General features: G+C 39.7%; 1 protein-coding gene across 2 annotated transcripts in view; it reads left to right on the forward strand.

The window, feature by feature from the left end:
- Window positions 1–7,565: 7,565 nt before the first annotated feature.
- CCDC169 (coiled-coil domain containing 169) overlaps window positions 7,566–17,414 on the forward strand; it is a 46,821-nt gene continuing 36,972 nt past the window's right edge. The window contains exons 1-2 of one of the 2 annotated variants that reach the window (XM_019447766.1): window positions 7,566–7,795; window positions 9,558–9,637. In XM_019447766.1, coding sequence (XP_019303311.1) covers window positions 7,713–7,795; window positions 9,558–9,637 — 163 coding nt within the window. In that variant the 5' untranslated portion in view covers window positions 7,566–7,712. The remainder of the gene's footprint in view (window positions 7,796–9,557; window positions 9,638–17,414) is intronic. The other variant, XM_019447767.1, reaches the window with a different exon arrangement.

Consider the following 17,414-nt stretch of genomic DNA (forward strand, 5'->3'; position numbering starts at 1 on the left):
GCTTCCAGTTAGTCTCTGCCTTAAGTTTGAGAAGTGGGATGACAAATAGTGGAGCCTAAAGATTACAAAGTTCACTTAGACCAGAGGTCAGAAAAATTGGATTTGTGTTGTCCATTTTCCTTTATTCCGTTCTGCTTACTTGGTTGTGGGTTGCTTTTTCATATTAATGGCTAGACAGACAAAATCTTCATAAGTATAGCTTCTATATTAGAGTTTTCCAGAGAAACAGAATAGGGGAGATAAATACGTGTGTGTGTGTGTGTGTGTGTAAGTATAAAGAGATTTATTACAAGGAATTGACTCATGAAATTATGGAGGCTGCAAATTCCCAAGATAGCCCTTCAGTGAGCTGGAGACTTAGGAGATCTAATGTGTTGTTTCAGTCCAAGTCTGAAGACCTGAGAACCAGGTGAGCTGATGGTGTAAGTTCCATTCTGAAAGCCTGTAGGCTCAAAACTCAAAAAGAGCCCATTTCAGTCTGAGTATAAAGGCCAGAAAACTAAGGATTTAAACCAAGTTCAACTAAATCAAGTTCCTTCTCAGCCTTTTTGTTCTATTCAGGTCAGTTGATTGGATGAGGTCCATTGTCTTTGGGAGGGCAATCTGATTTATTAGGTCTACTGATGGAAATGTTAATCTCATCCAGGAACACTCTCACAGATACATCCAGAATCATACTTGGCCAAGTGTGTGTACATCTTGTGGCCCAGTTAAACTGACAAAATTAACCATCACAGCTGCTTTGTAGTCCCGTTTTCACTGTATAGAGGCCCTTACCTAGTAGCTCTGCTTTGCTGTTTAGTATTCATAAGATACACCATATGAAAAACAACAGTTCTCAATATTTACTGCTACCAGGGTTTTTCCTCATTTTGCCTCAACAGACTGTCCCTTCCTCATGCTGTATAGGGTAGTTTTCTGGGAGTACGTCAAGGCACCAACTGTCTAGAAATAATGATAGCTAACGTTTATGTAGTGCTTACTGTGAGCCATTAATGTTCTAAGTGCTTTTATATACGTTAACTCATTTTAACCTCACAACATTCCTATGAGTTACATACTATTACAATTTCATTTTATAGAATCGGAAACTGAGAGATCAAAGAGAGGTTCTTGAGGAAGATCTAAAAGTATGAAAAAGGTTCTACACTAACCTCAAAAAGGAGAGACCTACATGGAGTGATAGGCCCGACATCTTTCTTAAACTGAGGTAGATAGGAAAGGACAAATGGCCTTTATAGATATCCTCTGATTTCAGCTGCTTTACACTAGTTGTTTTTATTTTATTTTATTTTAAATTACAGTTCCACTCTCTTGATAACTTGGTAGAAAATTGCCCAAGTTATTACCAAACAGATCATTAGTCTTCGGTTTTGGTGATAGTGTGAGCTTGTCTTTTTCTCTGTCTTCATGGGTATTTTAGGGCAAGCTAAGAAAAGTGAAGCTTAGGGCTTGTTAGCCAGAAATCCTTTTATATTTCACTTTTTAGGTAAGCCTGAGTAAAGCTCTGCACAAACAGAAACTAGTTCTCTGGTCTGTTCTTGCCAAATTCAAGACTTCCTATCGTTTTAACCATTTTGTAATTTAGTTTAGCAACAGAAATACTTAAAAGAGAACATTATATTTCTCGATAGATTTGTTTTCTTCAAAATTTTTTTCTATTCGCAATATATTTTAAAGATACAGAAAGATGAATTAAAAATTATAAGAACATCGATGAGGTGGGAAAAAAAACTCCAAGTAATATCTTCAAATGTATTCTATGTAAAAAGTTGTCACAAGTGAAGAAACTGATCACCCTGGAGAAGCTATTCATTGGAGGAAACAGTAACTAATGGAAAGTGTTCTTTGTACACATACACACACCAATCTATTTTGTTCAAAATTGGAAGCCAGCTGAAGAGCAAATTGTTAGAGTGTGCTATTAAAGAACCAAGATCTCTGTGATAAGGGACAGGGTCCTAGCATTTGCAGGTTTAAGAAGCTTCATAGACAATATCCCTGGTTAACAAAACATTGTTATTTAAAGAGTATCTGAGTTGGGACCTAAAAGAATGAGGTTTTGGTATGCGGTAGTTTTGTTAATTTAAGTTTTCTGAGTTAAAGCCACTCTGATGACAGGATTCAGAGTATAGCTGTGGAAGTGGAGTGGAGATTAAAGTGATGAGAGTTGCAAGTTGAAGGTCAAGGTGTGGGCAAGACTTCCAGTGGAAAGACCGCTTTGATGTCAAAGTCAGACAATGGATGACTGTGAAGTCTTTGGGAAGTGAGGAATAGATGGTGTTACATCAGGAAGGAATGCCCATTTATAACTGCACCAAAATTAAAATACCTAGGAAAACACTTAACCAGGAAGGTAAAAGGTCTGTATTCTGAAAACCATATAACACTGAAAGAAATTGAAGATAACACAAATGGAAAGATACTCCATGCCGGTGGATTGGAAAAACAAATACTGTTAATATGTCCATACTGTCCAATCTACAGATTTAATGCAATCACTATCAAAATACCAACAACATTTTAGACAGAACTAGGATAATTCTAAAGTTTGTATGGAAACACAAGACCCTAGCTAGCCAAGCCATCTTGAAAAACACAAAACTGGAAGCATCACAGTCCTAGATTTTAAGATGTATTACAAAGCTATAGTAATCAAAATACTATGGTACTGATGCAAAAACAGACACTTAATGGGACAGAACAGCCCAGAAATAAACTCATGATTACATTTCACAAAAGAAGCAAGAATATGCAATGGGAAAAAGACAGTCTGTTCAACAAATAGTGGTGGGAAAATTGGACAGCTACATGTGAAAGGATGAAACTGGACCACTTATACACAAAAATAAGCTCAAAATATATTATAAAGATCTAAATGTAAGATCTGAGGGGCACCTAGATGGCTCAGTGGGTTAAGCATCTGACTTCAGTTCCGGTCCTGATCTCGCGGTTCATGAGTTCCAGCCTCACACCGGGCTCTGTGCTGACAGCTCAGAGCCTGGAGCCTGCTTCAGATTCTGTGTCTTCCTCTCTCTCTCTGCCCCTCTTCTGCTCATGCTCTTTCTTTCAAAAATAAAAATAAAACTTTAAAATAAATAAAACTTTAAATAAACTTTTAAGAAACTTTAAAAAAACATTTCTTAAAAGAAATACGACCCGAAACTATAAAAGCCCTATTACATCAAAATAAGCAGTACAGCAAAAGAAACAGTCAACAAAGCTAAAGGTCAGTTTATGGAATGGGAGAAGATATTTGCAAATGACATATCTGACAAAGGGTTAGTATCCAAAATCTATAAAGAACTTATAAAACTCAACAGCCAAAAACACAAATTTTCCAATTTATGGGTTTTTTTTTAATGGTTATTTTTTTTTTTTAATTTTTTTTTTCAACGTTTTTTATTTATTTTTGGGACAGAGAGAGACAGAGCATGAACGGGGGAGGGGCAGAGAGAGAGGGAGACACAGAATAGGAAACAGGCTCCAGGCTCCGAGCCATCAGCCCAGAGCCTGACGCGGGGCTCGAACTCACGGACCGCGAGATCGTGACCTGGCTGAAGTCGGACGCTTAACCGACTGCGCCACCCAGGCGCCCCTTTTAATGGTTATTTTTGAGAGAGAGAGGGAGGCACAGAATCTGAAGCAGGCTCGAGGCTCTGAGCTGTCAGCACAGAGCCCAACATGGGGCTCGAACTCACAAATCGTGAGATCATGACCTGGGCCAAAGTCAGAGGCTTAACCTACTGAGCCACCCAAGCGCCACTAAATTTTTCAATATGAACAGATATTTCTCCAAAGAAGACAACAAAACTGGCCTAGATGAGATACCACCTAACACCTGTCTGAATGGCTAAAATAAAAAAAAACACAAGAAACAAGTACAGCAAGGATTTGAGAAAAGGGAACCCTCATGGATTGTTGGTAGGAATGAAAACTGGTATAGCCACTGTGGACCACAGCATAGAGATTCCTCAAAAAACTAAAAATAGGGGCGCCTGGGTGGCTCAGTTGGTTGAGCATCTGACTTCGGCTCAGGTCATGATCTCGAAGTCTGTGAGTTCAAGCCCCGCGTAGGGCTCTGTGCTGACAGCTCAGAGTCTGGAGCCTGCTTCGGATTCTGTGTCTCCCTCTCTCTGCCCCTCCCCTGCTCATGCTCATGCTCTTTCTCTGTCAAAAATAAATAAACATTAAAAAAAAAAACAACTAAAAATAGAACTACCATATTATCCAGTAATTCTACTACTGGGTATTGACCCAAAGAATGCAAAAATACTAATTTGAAAAGATATATGCACCCCCATGTTTATTGCAGCATTATTTACAATAGCCAAATTATGGAAGCAGCCCAAGTGTCCATTGATAGATGAATGAAGATGTATATATATACAATGCAGAAGTACTCAGCCATAAAAAATAATGAAATCTTGCCATTTGCAACAACATGGATGGATCTAGAGGGTATAACACTAAGTGAAATGTCAGAGAAAGACAAATACCATCATATGTGGAATTTAAGAAACAAATGAGCACAGAAGAAAACAAAGAACAGACTTTTAAGTATAAAGAACAAACTGATGGTTACCAGAGGGAAGGTAGGTGGGGGGATGGGTAAAATAGATGAAGGGGATTAAGAGCACACTGTGATGAGCACTGAGTAATGTATATAATTGTTGAATCACTATATTGTACACCTGAAACTAATATACCGTATGCTAACTTTACTGGAATTAAAATTGAAATTAAAAACAATTTAAAAGCCATGCATATCAGAGGAGTGAGGGTTTTTTTGTAATCTTTTAAATTATTTTTTTAATACAATTTATTGTCAAGTTGGCTAACATACAGTGTATACAGTGTGTTGTTGGTTTTGAGGGTAGATTCCCATGATTCATCACTTACATACAACACCCAGTGCTCATCCCAACAAGTGCCCTTCTCAATGCCCATCTCCCATTTTCCCCTCTCCCCCCTACCCCCATCAACCCTCAGTTTGTTCTCTGTATTTAAGAGCCTCTTATGGTTTGCCTCCCTCCCTCTCTGTGACTGTTTTTCCCCCTTCCCTTCCCCCATGGTCTTCTGTTAAGTTTCTCAAGTTCCACATCTGAGTGAAAACATATTTCACTTAGAATAATACCCTCCGGTTCCATCCACGTTGATGCAAATGGCAGGATTTCATTCTTTCACATTACCAAGAGAAATATATATTTATAATATGATGGACATTTAGGTTCTTTCCATAATTTGGCTGTTGTTGAAAGTGCTGCTATAAACATTGGGGTACGTGTGCCCCTATGAATCAGCACCAGAGGCGTGAGTTTTTACATGAAGATAGAAGAGTAGTGATCTGGAAGTAGCATTACAGGTGGAGAGAATTCTTGCTCCTCCTGACCCAAAGAAGCAGGGGGTTCTACAAAGAAACCAGAGAACAAAAACATCAATTCTCGGCTTTTGATATTTCAAAAGCTATTGTTTAGGTGCAAATCATAAAGATTTGGAAGAATAGATAATACATGACTATCCCTCTACCATCCCTATCTCTCTCCCACCCCCACTCCTATAAGTCTATAGGAGAGTCTATAAGAGAGAAGAACTGAGAACTCTGGCCAGGGAAGAAAGGAGAAAGCCCCTAAGGCAGGGAATAGACGCTGGTGAGTGTCTGAGAGGAGACCTGCAACTTGCTCCCCACAACCTGTCCCAGGCTGAGCACAAAAGTGGGAGTGCAGGATTTGCCACACCACTTGAGTAATTGACAGAATTCTTTCATATTACACTTCTTTTTATGTTTTATTTTTATTTTTTTAAGGTTTTATCTTGAGAGCAAGCAGGAGAGGGGAAAGAGAGAGAGAGAGAGAGAGAGAGAATCCCAAGCAGGTTCTGCACCATCAGCACAGTGCTGGGAGGTGGGGGGTGGAGAGCAGGGCTTGAACTCACAAACTGTGAGATCATGACCTGAGCCAAAACCAAGAGTTGGATGCTCAACCAACTGGGCCACCCAGGTGCCCTTCATATTACACTTCTTTTTAAACTAACTGTAGGTTTTATTTTTTTTAAGTTTATTTATTTCCTAACAGAGAGAGAGAGAGAGAGCGAGCTAGGGAGGGGCAGAGTGAGAGGGAGACACAGATTCCAAAGCTGACTCCAGACTCTGAGCTGTCAGCACAGAGCCTGATGCAGGGCTCAAACTCATGAACCGTGAGTTCATGACCTAGGCTGAAGTCGGACGATTAACCGACTGAGCCACCCAGGCGCCCCTGTAGGTTTTATTTTTAAAGCAGTGAACATATTTAGCATCTCTTTGTACGTAATTGATATTAATTGCAGTGGTTCTTCAAAATGCTTAAAATTCTCTTTTGCCTACAAAATCTGGGTTGTTCTTTTGGACATTAAACATGTTATCCATCAAATGTGTTACATACTACATTTATGTTCTATTCAAACAATTCATTTCCAAACTGTCCCCATGCTTAAAATATCCCCCAATATAGAGATTTTTAAACTTCCTGAATCTCTTTTCTCCTTTAAAACCTACTTTCTAATTGAAGACTTTACTTAGCTGCAGCACACATTTAATGAACAATTCTATTTTATACAAACTTTAAGTGTAGCAACCATAGGTCGAAAACTTTTGCTATTTATATTTTTCCCATAAATTATCAACTTTGCAAAAATATGCTGATAAGCAGCAACCAAATGAAACAAGCACTTACCACATGTGCTTTTTATGCTTAAAAAAGAAATTGTCGTTTATTAGCATAACCAGTACATAACTACTAAGGGTCCCTCTTCTCAGCACTAAAGATGAAGCAGTAAGCAAAATAAATTCTGTACCAGAGTACTAGTGCTGATTTCTGTCAGACAACAAGGTCTCACATTCACACTTCTCAAACTGATTCACAGTAGGGAAAATGCACCAGAGAAGTCAAAGGAAAAGGCAGATCAATCTTTCTAGTCAAAGATGGATGGGAGCCAGGGATAATACTAAAGCACAGACCTATCAGGAGCAGAATGCAAACTTTGTGATTACAAATATAAGCTTGAAATTTCAAACTGTAGTGGGCAGCTCTGAGCTATGTCCATGGACAATCAGTCCCCAGATTTGTCAAAACTCAAAGACAGAACAATCTGGACTGGAAACTCAGAGGTCAGGCAGTGCCTTCTCAGGGTCTGCTCCTCCTCACGCTTAACCAGAGCCTTTGGTACTCGGTAAACTGAAGCAAAGAAAGACACAGCCATTCTTGGATTCCGCATTTCCCTAACAAGGGCTAAGAGTAAAGTGAAGAGTGGGCTTGGGTCAGTGTTTAAAACAGCACCGGAGCCGATGGTTCCTTACTCCCTTGCAGTCGGCCATGTGGCTGGTGCACGTGCCCCCTCCGCCAGTTTGGGAAAAGGAATGAGGCCGCAGGTTTCGGGCACTGAGGAACTTTTCTCGACGAAGTGTTCCCGGGGCAGCGAGACCTCTTTCTGTTTTAGCAGCACTCCAAGGCTCAGCCTACGGACTGCTCCCCGACTCGCTCGGAATGCTCTTCGCGGCTCCCGGGCAACGCCCTGTGACGTCACCGCGAGGCGCCGAGAGCGGGCGACTGTGAGTCAGTAAACCTTAGTGACAGCTCGAGACAATGCCCTCACGCTCCCAGCTTCTGGGAGGGTGTCAGGTCTTGTGGTGTTAGCTGTAAGAGGGGAAGGGCGTGGGACGTTTCTGAACTGACACTATGGAGGAAGGAAGAGGCGCCAACTTCGACGGCGTGAGCACCGACCGCCTTGAAAAGGAGTTACTGGAAGAAATCCGTCAGAAGTGAGTTGAAGGGCGGCGCGCGGACTTTCGCGCACGTGTAGGGTTCAGGTACACGTAGCTCAAGGAAATGCACCTGTGTGTGCTCCGCCCTTCAAAGCTGAACCCCCTGAGGTCAATGTGACACAAGCAGTGTGATTAATACCCGCGGAGATCAGGCGACATCTAAAATCAGTGTTTTATAGGAAAGATTCATTTGCTTCTTTGATTAAGCATTTGGTATTAGAAACAGGCAGATTTTGAGATAGGATTTTCTGTCTTTAGGATCAGATCAGATGGGAGTGTATTGTGTGCGTATACTGTAATGCTAACCTATGTGTCTGGTTTTCATGTTCCACTAAATTCAGCTTTTCTGTTTCAAATTCCAAAGGTTTTGTTTAGTTATGCTTATCTTTCATCCCATCCCTTTAGAAGAACTTAAAAAATGGTGGCATTTTGTAAAAATGACGCCTCTCCTATATACTTAAAAATACTCAATATTATACTTCATATTAAATCTTTGAAACACTTTAAGTTTTTTTTTTTTTTTTTTAATAACCTCAGTCCCACCAGCCAGCCCCACAAGATTTAGACCCTCTTATGTGCCCTAAAGCTTCCTGAGCTTTCCTCTATTGTGGCTCCAGCCACACTATTTTAGTTAGTTATTTCTTGATCTGGTACTAAACCATAAACATTCTGGGGACAGGTTGTATGTTCCCTTAGTCAGTAGACTATAAGAGCAAGTACTTAGAGGAATCCTGCATAAATTCAAATCCCAGCTCTTATCACTTAGTAAATACCTGATCTTGGGCCAGTTAATGAACCACTAAGCTTCAATTTTCTGAACTCTAAGATAGGTGTAAGAACTATTACACTTGATGTGGTTGTTGGAAGGATTGAGTGAAAAGAATGTAAAGCGCTTCTCATCCGCTTATAATAAGCATTCAGTGGAAGCCGCTGCTGTTGCTATTGTTCAGTTCACTTATTCACTGTAGTATTTTAAGCATTTGGCACAATGCTTTGACATAATAGGCAACCAAAAATACATAGTGCATAAATGATTCGGTCATCAAATTAAAAAAAAAAACATTTTTATGTTTATTTTATTTTTGACAAAGAGAGAGAGAGAGATAGCATGAACGGGGGAGGGTCAGAGAGAGAGGGAGACACAGAATCTGAAACAGTCTCCAGGCTCTGAGCTGTCAGCACAGAGCCAGACTCGGGGCTTGCACTCACAGACTGCGAGATCATGACCTGAGCCAAAGTTGGGCACTCAACTGACTGACCCACCCAGGTGCCCCTTGGTCATCAAATTTTAATAGTTAATGTGCTAATTTACTAATGTCCTAAATACATCATCTCTGGAATGCTATTTGTATGTGTGTGTATATGTGTGGGGTTTTTTTTTTATTAGTGTTTCTTTTTTCCTCTTTGTTTCAGATTATCAGTTGTTACCTAGCTATTCCGTTCTCCAATAAATTGCAGTTCATTTGCTGGTCTTTGAGAAGCCAGATAACAACTTCTTGGGATGATATTTAAGTTAAGAGTAAAGGGTTTCTAATGGTCTAATGGAGGCCTCTGAGCCTTAGTGCATATTAGTGCATATTGGTGTCCTTGTCGACCTTGGTAATCAGAAGCCTCCATTTGCCTGATTTCTGATTGTCAACCATGCCTTCAATTAGAGACATTTCATAATAAATTGTTCCTAAAGTAGTTGTGCATTGATATGTGTTATTCTTTTCATGTTATAATTGGATCATAATTAACAAGATATTTGTAATAATAGGGATATAGTGCAACTATCAATGCTTGAAATAATACACAAGATAGAGGAACTGGAAGCCAAACTTAATACTGATGACAAAGGTATGTAAATAAATATTTTTATATGTGACTCTGGTATAATTATTGTTTATTTTGCCAAGATACTGGTAGTGCATTAAATTAAATACAGGAAATAGTAGTACCAAGATCTCAGCACTGCTTTTTGGCAGCATTAATAATTTATTAATTATTAGGCTTTAAAGCCAATATTTTCTTTTTTTCAATTTTTTTATGTTTATTTTTGAGAGCGAGAGTGAGAGAGAGCATGAGTTGGGGAGGAGCAGAGAGAGAGAGGGAGACACAGAATCCGAAGCAGGCTCCAAGCTCTGAGCTGTTAGCACAGAGCCCAATGCAGGGCTCGAACCCATGAACCATGAGATCATGACCTGAGCCGAAGTCAGATGTTTAACCAACTGAGCCACCCAGGCACCCCTAAAACTAATATTTCCAATGTCAAACGTGTTACTGCATAATTATTCACCTACTTACAACCTCAAAATGTTCATTAGTTAGCAAAACTTTTGTTACATGACATCAATACATTATTGTTTTTGGTAGATAATAAAATACAAGTTTTCTATTTAACTTAATACCTCTCATATCTTAACTTCTGTATTTGGCCATAACTTTAAAATCTTTATCTAGGTTTTGGCTATTTGTGTTGAAGGAATGGTGGACGAGCGCTGTGCACACACACACATCTGCACACTCACATACCCACATATCTTTAAAACTTAAAATGTATGTAAGATACTAATTCATTCCACAGATATTGAGACCTGCCATATTTCAACACATTGAATGGAAGACCTTTCTTTTCCCTGTTCTAAAAAGGTTCACTGACTATTGGGAGAAAGTATCAAACTAAAATATGAATATGAGAAGGGATGTAACTTCTGCATGAGGAGGAAACCCAGTTAAGGGAACCTAACACAATTTAGATGAAGGCATAAAGACAGCCTTTCCAGAGGAGGCAGTGCTTGAACCGAATGCTAAAGAACAGTAGGGTTTTATTAAGCTTATGGGGGTGGACTTTGGTTCTTAAACCCATTTATAGTTTTCTATTGGGGAAGCCATGAACAAAAAGAATTAGTAACTATATAGGAAATAAAATGCTACTTTTCTTAAGTACCCAAGGCTCTTTTAAAGCTTGATTGGAGAACACTTCTTTGTCCCAATTCTGAAGTAGCTTCCTACGTTTTCACATCTGGGCTATAACTATATCTGGGCTATAACTGGCCCTGTGGCAGGTGGACTGGGAGTGCACTTACCAAGTAGGTGAAGTGGCAAGGCTAGCTGAATTTTCTCATCTATCCAGTTATAGGCAAAACGGGTCACCCTCACAGATATGCATGCAATGAATAACCATGCCCACTAGTAAAATGTAAGCCCAACAAATTGTATTACGAGCAAATCTTCTCATGGGGAGGAGCTGGATTAAAAAAAAGACAACATACAAGAAGTTAAACGGCATTCCCTACTAATGTAATGGGAAATACATTAGTAGCCAAGATGATAGACAAAAGGTCCATATTTTGACTACATTTATATCCTCTGCAATTCAATTAGAAAAAAATGAAGTTCTCAGTAATAAATATGAGTAGAACAGAGAGAATTCATGAGTATGGAAAATATCCAACTTGTTTTTTCCTCAAAGAAATTTGAATTGAATTGAAACACATACAATTTGTTGCCTATTGAAGAAGTAGAGTTTTTGTTTGTTTTGATTTTTTTTTAAGTGAAATTGGAACTTTATACATTACTGTTAGCAATGTAGTGCTACCCTTTTGGAGAACAGTTTTGTGGTAAATTGCTGCTGCTGCTGCTGCTGATGGTGATGATGGAAAAGAAGAAGAATAAAATAATGACAATATCAACTAACTCTTAAAGCATTTTGTGTGTGCCCTGCACTGTTCTGAGTATTTTGTATATTTTAATGAATCCTCCCAATATCCTATAATTTAGGAACTTGAATTGTCCTTGTTTTATTTCATTATTTTTATAAAGTTTATTTATTTATTTTGAGAGAGAGAGAGCGTGTGCGTGAGCAGGAGAGGGGCAGAGAAAGAGAGAGAAAATCCCAAGCAGGCTTCTTACTGTCAGCACTGAACCTGACTCGGCTCAGTCTCACGAATTGTGAGATCATGACCCGAGCTGAAATCAAGAATCGGACAAAGTTTAGCTGACTGAGCCACCCACGCACCCCTGACCTTATTTTAGATATGAGAAATTGAGGTGCAGGATAGGTAACTTGCTCAAGATCACATAAATAAGCTAGCAGGTGGTAGAGACATGACTCAAACTCACTAGTCCTACTTTGGGGATATTTTTCCTCATGAAATCTGAAAATTTGGTGGGGAGTCAGCTTCACCATAGGAGTTACTCTTTGCCTCATTGTATCCTCTCCTTTGTTGACACATAGGTATTTTTGTTCATGCTGTTCTTGCTGCTTGAATATCCTTTCTCACCTCCTCTGGCTTGGAACAGGTGCCATTTCCCCCGAGAGCATTTCTTGACCCTCTTCAATCTTGACCTCCCTACCTCTCAGCGGCTTCTGCCACCTTCCACATTGGATGTCCTTTTGTATGTTCCATCGCATCCACTTAACCAATAGTCTCAAATGTTCTGGCTGTATGTTTCCCCTCACCACCACTGTCCTACTGCTAATTGACTGCTGGGGCTGTGTCTATTTTATTTTTGTATCCCTAGTGCCCAGTACAGTGCCATATATTAGGCTTTTTCCTTTCCTTGTTATCATTTTCTTATTTTACAGAGTCTTTTCAAGTCAACATAACTTCATCACTATTATCATTATAAATACAATGACCAATACAATTAAATATGACTGAACTTAATAAGTCTGTGTAGGGTCAAGTTTCAACCAATTCAACTGTGTTCTTTTTTAACACTTTAAAATGTATTATTTGGCATTGTTGCTTAGTGGGGCTTTGTTTTTGTTAACACTGCTATCTCTCTTAGACCCCCCCCCCCAAAAAAAATCCACATCTAAAAGATAGGGTTTCACCTAATTTTCTCTTGCTTTATGAACTCCCTCTTACAATGTCAATTCATAAGATTGACCATGAATCAAACTTCTAGAATGTTCCCATTTTTGGTTTGATTTTGCTTTTTCTTGTACTGATCCTAGACAAGATCCCTCTTTGAGATTGCAAAGCAATTTTATTTTTCCTTTACAAATTAGTGCTTATTTTTTGTTTGTTTTTAGAGTTACTGAAGGAGTATTACTCAGGATATTTTTCCACCAAGAGACACAAATGTTTCTGCTAAATTTTTATCCTCATAGTCTGTATTTTATTTTATTTTTGTATTTTTAATTAATTAATTGAGAGAGAGAGAGAGAGAGAGAGAGCGCAAGCAGGGGAGGGGCAGAAAGAGAGGGAGACAGGGGATCCAAAGCAGGCTCTGTGCTGACAGCAGAGAGCTCAGTGAGGGGCTTGAACTTATGAACCATGAGATCATGACTTGAGCTGAAGACAGAGGCTTAACCGACTGAGCCACCCAGGTGCCCCTCATCGTCTGTATTTTATTTTTTTAATGTTTATTTTTGAGGCAGGGGGGAGAGAGACAGAGAGGGAGTGGGGGTGGGACAGAGAGAGAGGGAGACAGAATCCAAAGCAGTCTCCAGGCTCTGAGCTCTCAGCACAGAGCCTGACATGGGGCTTGAACTCATGACCTAAGCCAAAGTTGGACACCCAACTGACTGAGCCACCTAGGCGCCCCAGTCTGTATTTTAAATACTGGTGTATTATAAGTGTATTGTAGGCGGGGCGCCTGGGTGGCGCAGTCGGTTAAGCGTCCGACTTCAGCCAGGTCACGATCTCGCGGTCCGTGAGTTCGAGCCCCGCGTCAGGCTCTGGGCTGATGGCTCGGAGCCTGGAGCCTGTTTCCGATTCTGTGTCTCCCTCTCTCTCTGCCCCTCCCCCGTTCATGCTCTGTCTCTCTCTGTCCCAAAAATAAATAAAAAACGTTGAAAAAAAAAAGTAAGTGTATTGTAGGCCTTGATACATTGGCTGCTGTTGTGCTCAAGATCAGGAAGCGTCTATTTTGATGTCGAGTTTATTGTGGCTGTCTCAAAGATAGCACTACATCTCTTATTTGGGTTAGTTTCAGATGTCTCTTAACTTCCCTTAGTATCAAGACTATTAAAAAAAACTTGCTATTTTTTTAAATTGTATTTTTTTTTAATCTAAAATATTTTTGAGAGAGAGAGAGAGTGGGAGAGAAGGACAGAGTGAAAGAGAGAGGAAGAGAGGGAGTGAGGGAGAATCTCAAACACGCTACAGACTCAGTGCAGAGCCCGACACAGGGCTCGATCCCATGACCCCAGGATCATGACCTGAGCTGAAATCAAGAGTTGGACACTCAACCGACTGAGCCACTCAAACACCCTGAAAAACTTGCTATTTTTTACTGCCACTCTTCTTCCCTGTTGAAAACATACTTTATTTATTTATTTAAGTATTTATTTTTTTAACGTTTATTTATTTTTGAGACAGAGAGAGACAGAGAGTGAACGGGGGAGGGGCAGAGAGAGAGGGAGACACAGAATCGGAAGCAGGCTCCAGGCTCTGAGCCATCAGCCCAGAGCCTGATGCGGGGCTCGAACCCACAGACCGCGAGATCGTGACCTGAGCTGAAGTCGACGCTTAACCGACTGCGCCACCCAGGCGCCCCTGAAAACATACTTTAAACATTATTGCATTTTAAAGATGGATGGGGCGCCTGGGTGGCTCAGTGGCTTGAGCGTCTGACTTCGGCTTAGGTCATGATCTACTGGTTCGTGAGTTCAAGCCCCACATTGGGCTCTGTGCTGACAGATCAGAGCCTGGAGCCTACATCAGATTCTGTGTCTCCCTCTCTCTACCCCTCCCTCGCTCGCACTCTGTCTCTCTCTATCTCTCTCAAAAATGAATAAACATTAAAAATTTTTTTTAAAATAAATAAAGATGGATAAAGAATTATGCAAAAATTGTAAACCTTAATATTTTGGGTACTTTTGGGTTATCACAGAAGAAAGTGTGGTAGGGAAAGAAATAATCAGTGTGGTCCTTTTTCAAAAAAGGAAATACTTGATAAGTAGGAAGTTGATGTGATTTGTGGGAGCCAATGCTGTTTTGTGAAAAGTAAACAATTTTATTAATCTCCAGTTTTGTGGGCCTCCATCCACTTGTTAAGGAATCAGAAATTATAACACATTTTTGTATTAGCCATGTAAATCAGTGATGGCTGCAGGTTTTGGTAAGTTATATAGTCCTCATTTTTATGCACTTGAATGTTAATTGATTAATTGTTAATTAATGAATTATTAATAATGTACACATTGTCTTCCCAGGGTTAGGGACATAATTTACCTGGAACAAATCAATGTTTTATTTAACTGTTTGATAGATCTGTCTTGTCTTTTCCTGTCAGTTCAACAACAGAAACTGATCAGTTGGGCTCAGTTAGTTTATACATCTTAAGATTTTTCTAAAATAGATTCTTCTGTTTTCTGTGTCTTCTTCCTCATAGCAAGATCAAAACAGCAATGAATACACTCTCAGGTCAACTTTGGCAAAGTGGCAGTAATTAATGCAGGCAGGATAGATTAGATTTAGATATGAACTCATTGCAAAAATATCAAACAAAGGTTATTCCAAATTAACTCTGGACATCAGTCCCAGTGATTACCCAATAGTCTAGACAGCTTAAGAACAGTGTATTCTTTGCTCTGAACAGATTAATTTGTACTCTATTAAGAAGTTGACCTAGAATTAGCCAAGCTTGCTTTCATATCTGCTCTGGCTGACTTATCCATTAGGCACAGTCGGGACATTATTAAGGTCCCTTGATGTTACTTTTAGAGGCCAATGAGATATTTTATTTTAAAATCAGAAGAAAAAAATGAATATGATCCAGTATGGATTATGTTTGTCTTTATACCAACATAGTAGTAAAATAGAATTTTTAATATTTTTTTTTTAATGGAGGAAGAGGCCCACTAAGGCAACAGGGTCAAGGTCCCATGAAAGTCCCAATGTGACCCTACTACAGTAGCATCAAGACTATTTTTTCTCCTTTTTTAATAGACACTACTGTTTTACAATTTTCTCCTTTAATTCAACAGTCAGTATGCTTACTCTTTGTCTTTTGTCCCCTACAATGCAGAGCCGTCTGTATACACTGAAGGAGTTACACATTTGAGTGTGTATGTTTGAGGTCAGTTCACCACACTGGGGGATGTGAACATTGACATCATTACCTCCAAGGCGTTGCGCTTATTAACATTAATACATGATAGTATACTATTAGGTTTACTTGCATTTGAGGATCTCTAGATCAGTAATATTTTTAAAGTGGAGGCAAACATTTATAAACTATAGTCAGATGTGTTCAGAATGACTTACGTTCTTAATGTTTCAGTAACTGTTCTGATTTTGCTCTGAAGTCCCCATTCCCATGGTGGGAAAAGGGGTCCCAACAAAGGGAGACTTCAGCTAGTCGGTTGTACAGATAACTCCATCTATTTGGACTCTGGTATCTTTTGGATAAATGTTCAGTCTCTCTTCTCTTTCAGGCTTCTCTTCAGGCTTCTCTTTTCTTGTTCCCTAATGCATTTGGACTAATGACTTTCAACTTCAGTTTGGGAGGGTGATTTGCTAGAGATGAGGGGGCTAAGGGAGACATGTGTGGCTGCGTTGAGAAAGTTGAGGCCAGTAGTATGTGCTACTACTCTTTCTGCTTAGACTCCTCTGTCAACTATTATGGAGCAGAAATCGCCTCATAAATGTAAAGCGCATTTAAAGTTTAGAAGCAAGCTATCTTTTTTTTCTCTATATAAAGTGTGACTTTCAAGATAAAATAAAATTAGCTTTGGGCCCTGAAGCCGACCAAAGATGTTTAAATTCTAGGCTGTATTCTCCTCCTCTCCTGTAGCAATAAGACAAATGTTTTGGCCTGAATAGCCAAAGGGGTTTGGTGAAAGAAACCTGTTTACAGACAAGAGAAGATGCCTGAATAGGCAGCTACATGTATTTGCATAGCAATTAACAAGATACACTTTTGGGGTACCTGAGTGGCTCAGTCGGTTAAGTGTCTGACTCTTGATTTTGGCCCAGGTCATAATCTCATGGTCATGAGATCAAGCTCCACGTCGGGATCTGTCCTGGATGTGGAGCCTGCTTAGGATTCTCTCTCCCTCTACCCCTCCCCCGCTTGCTTGCTCTCTCTCCAAAAAAGAGGGTACACTTTCAAGTCAGATAAAACCCAGTTCCCTCATCTGTTAGCTTTGTCATCTTAAGAATGTTGTTTGACATCTCTGACCCTTGGTTTCTTCATCTGTATAATAGGTAACTAAGTTTTTTAAAATGAGGAATAGTTACTTAATACATGTAAGGCGTTGTGTACTTTATACATAGCAAACAGTCTTCAGACTTTGTTTGCAAAGGAAAGAAAATGAACATGACATTGGATGGAGGGTCAGTATTATTTATGCTGTTATGTATGGATATTTCAAGTTCCTATGAAAGAAACATTTTCCTGATAGTCCCTCTAATAGAATTCCGTATAAGGATACATGAGGAACTAAAGGACAAAGAGGTTAGGGAGTGAGAAGACCAGGAATCACATTAGTCCTAGTGAAGTCTGGCTGGGTGGTAATCCGACTGTGAATCTACTGTCTGCAATCTGAAAGATCCTACATAACAGAGAAATGCATACTTAAAAATTAGTTCACTCTAGGGGCACCTGGGTGGCTCAGTTGGTTAAGTGTCCGACTTTGGCTCAGATCATGATCTTGTGGTTCACAAGCTCAAGCTCT

The sequence above is a fragment of the Panthera pardus genome, unplaced genomic scaffold (genome assembly GCF_024362965.1).
Source record: "Panthera pardus isolate Hobbes unplaced genomic scaffold, ASM2436296v1 HiC_scaffold_1, whole genome shotgun sequence".
NCBI lineage: Eukaryota > Metazoa > Chordata > Mammalia > Carnivora > Felidae > Panthera > Panthera pardus.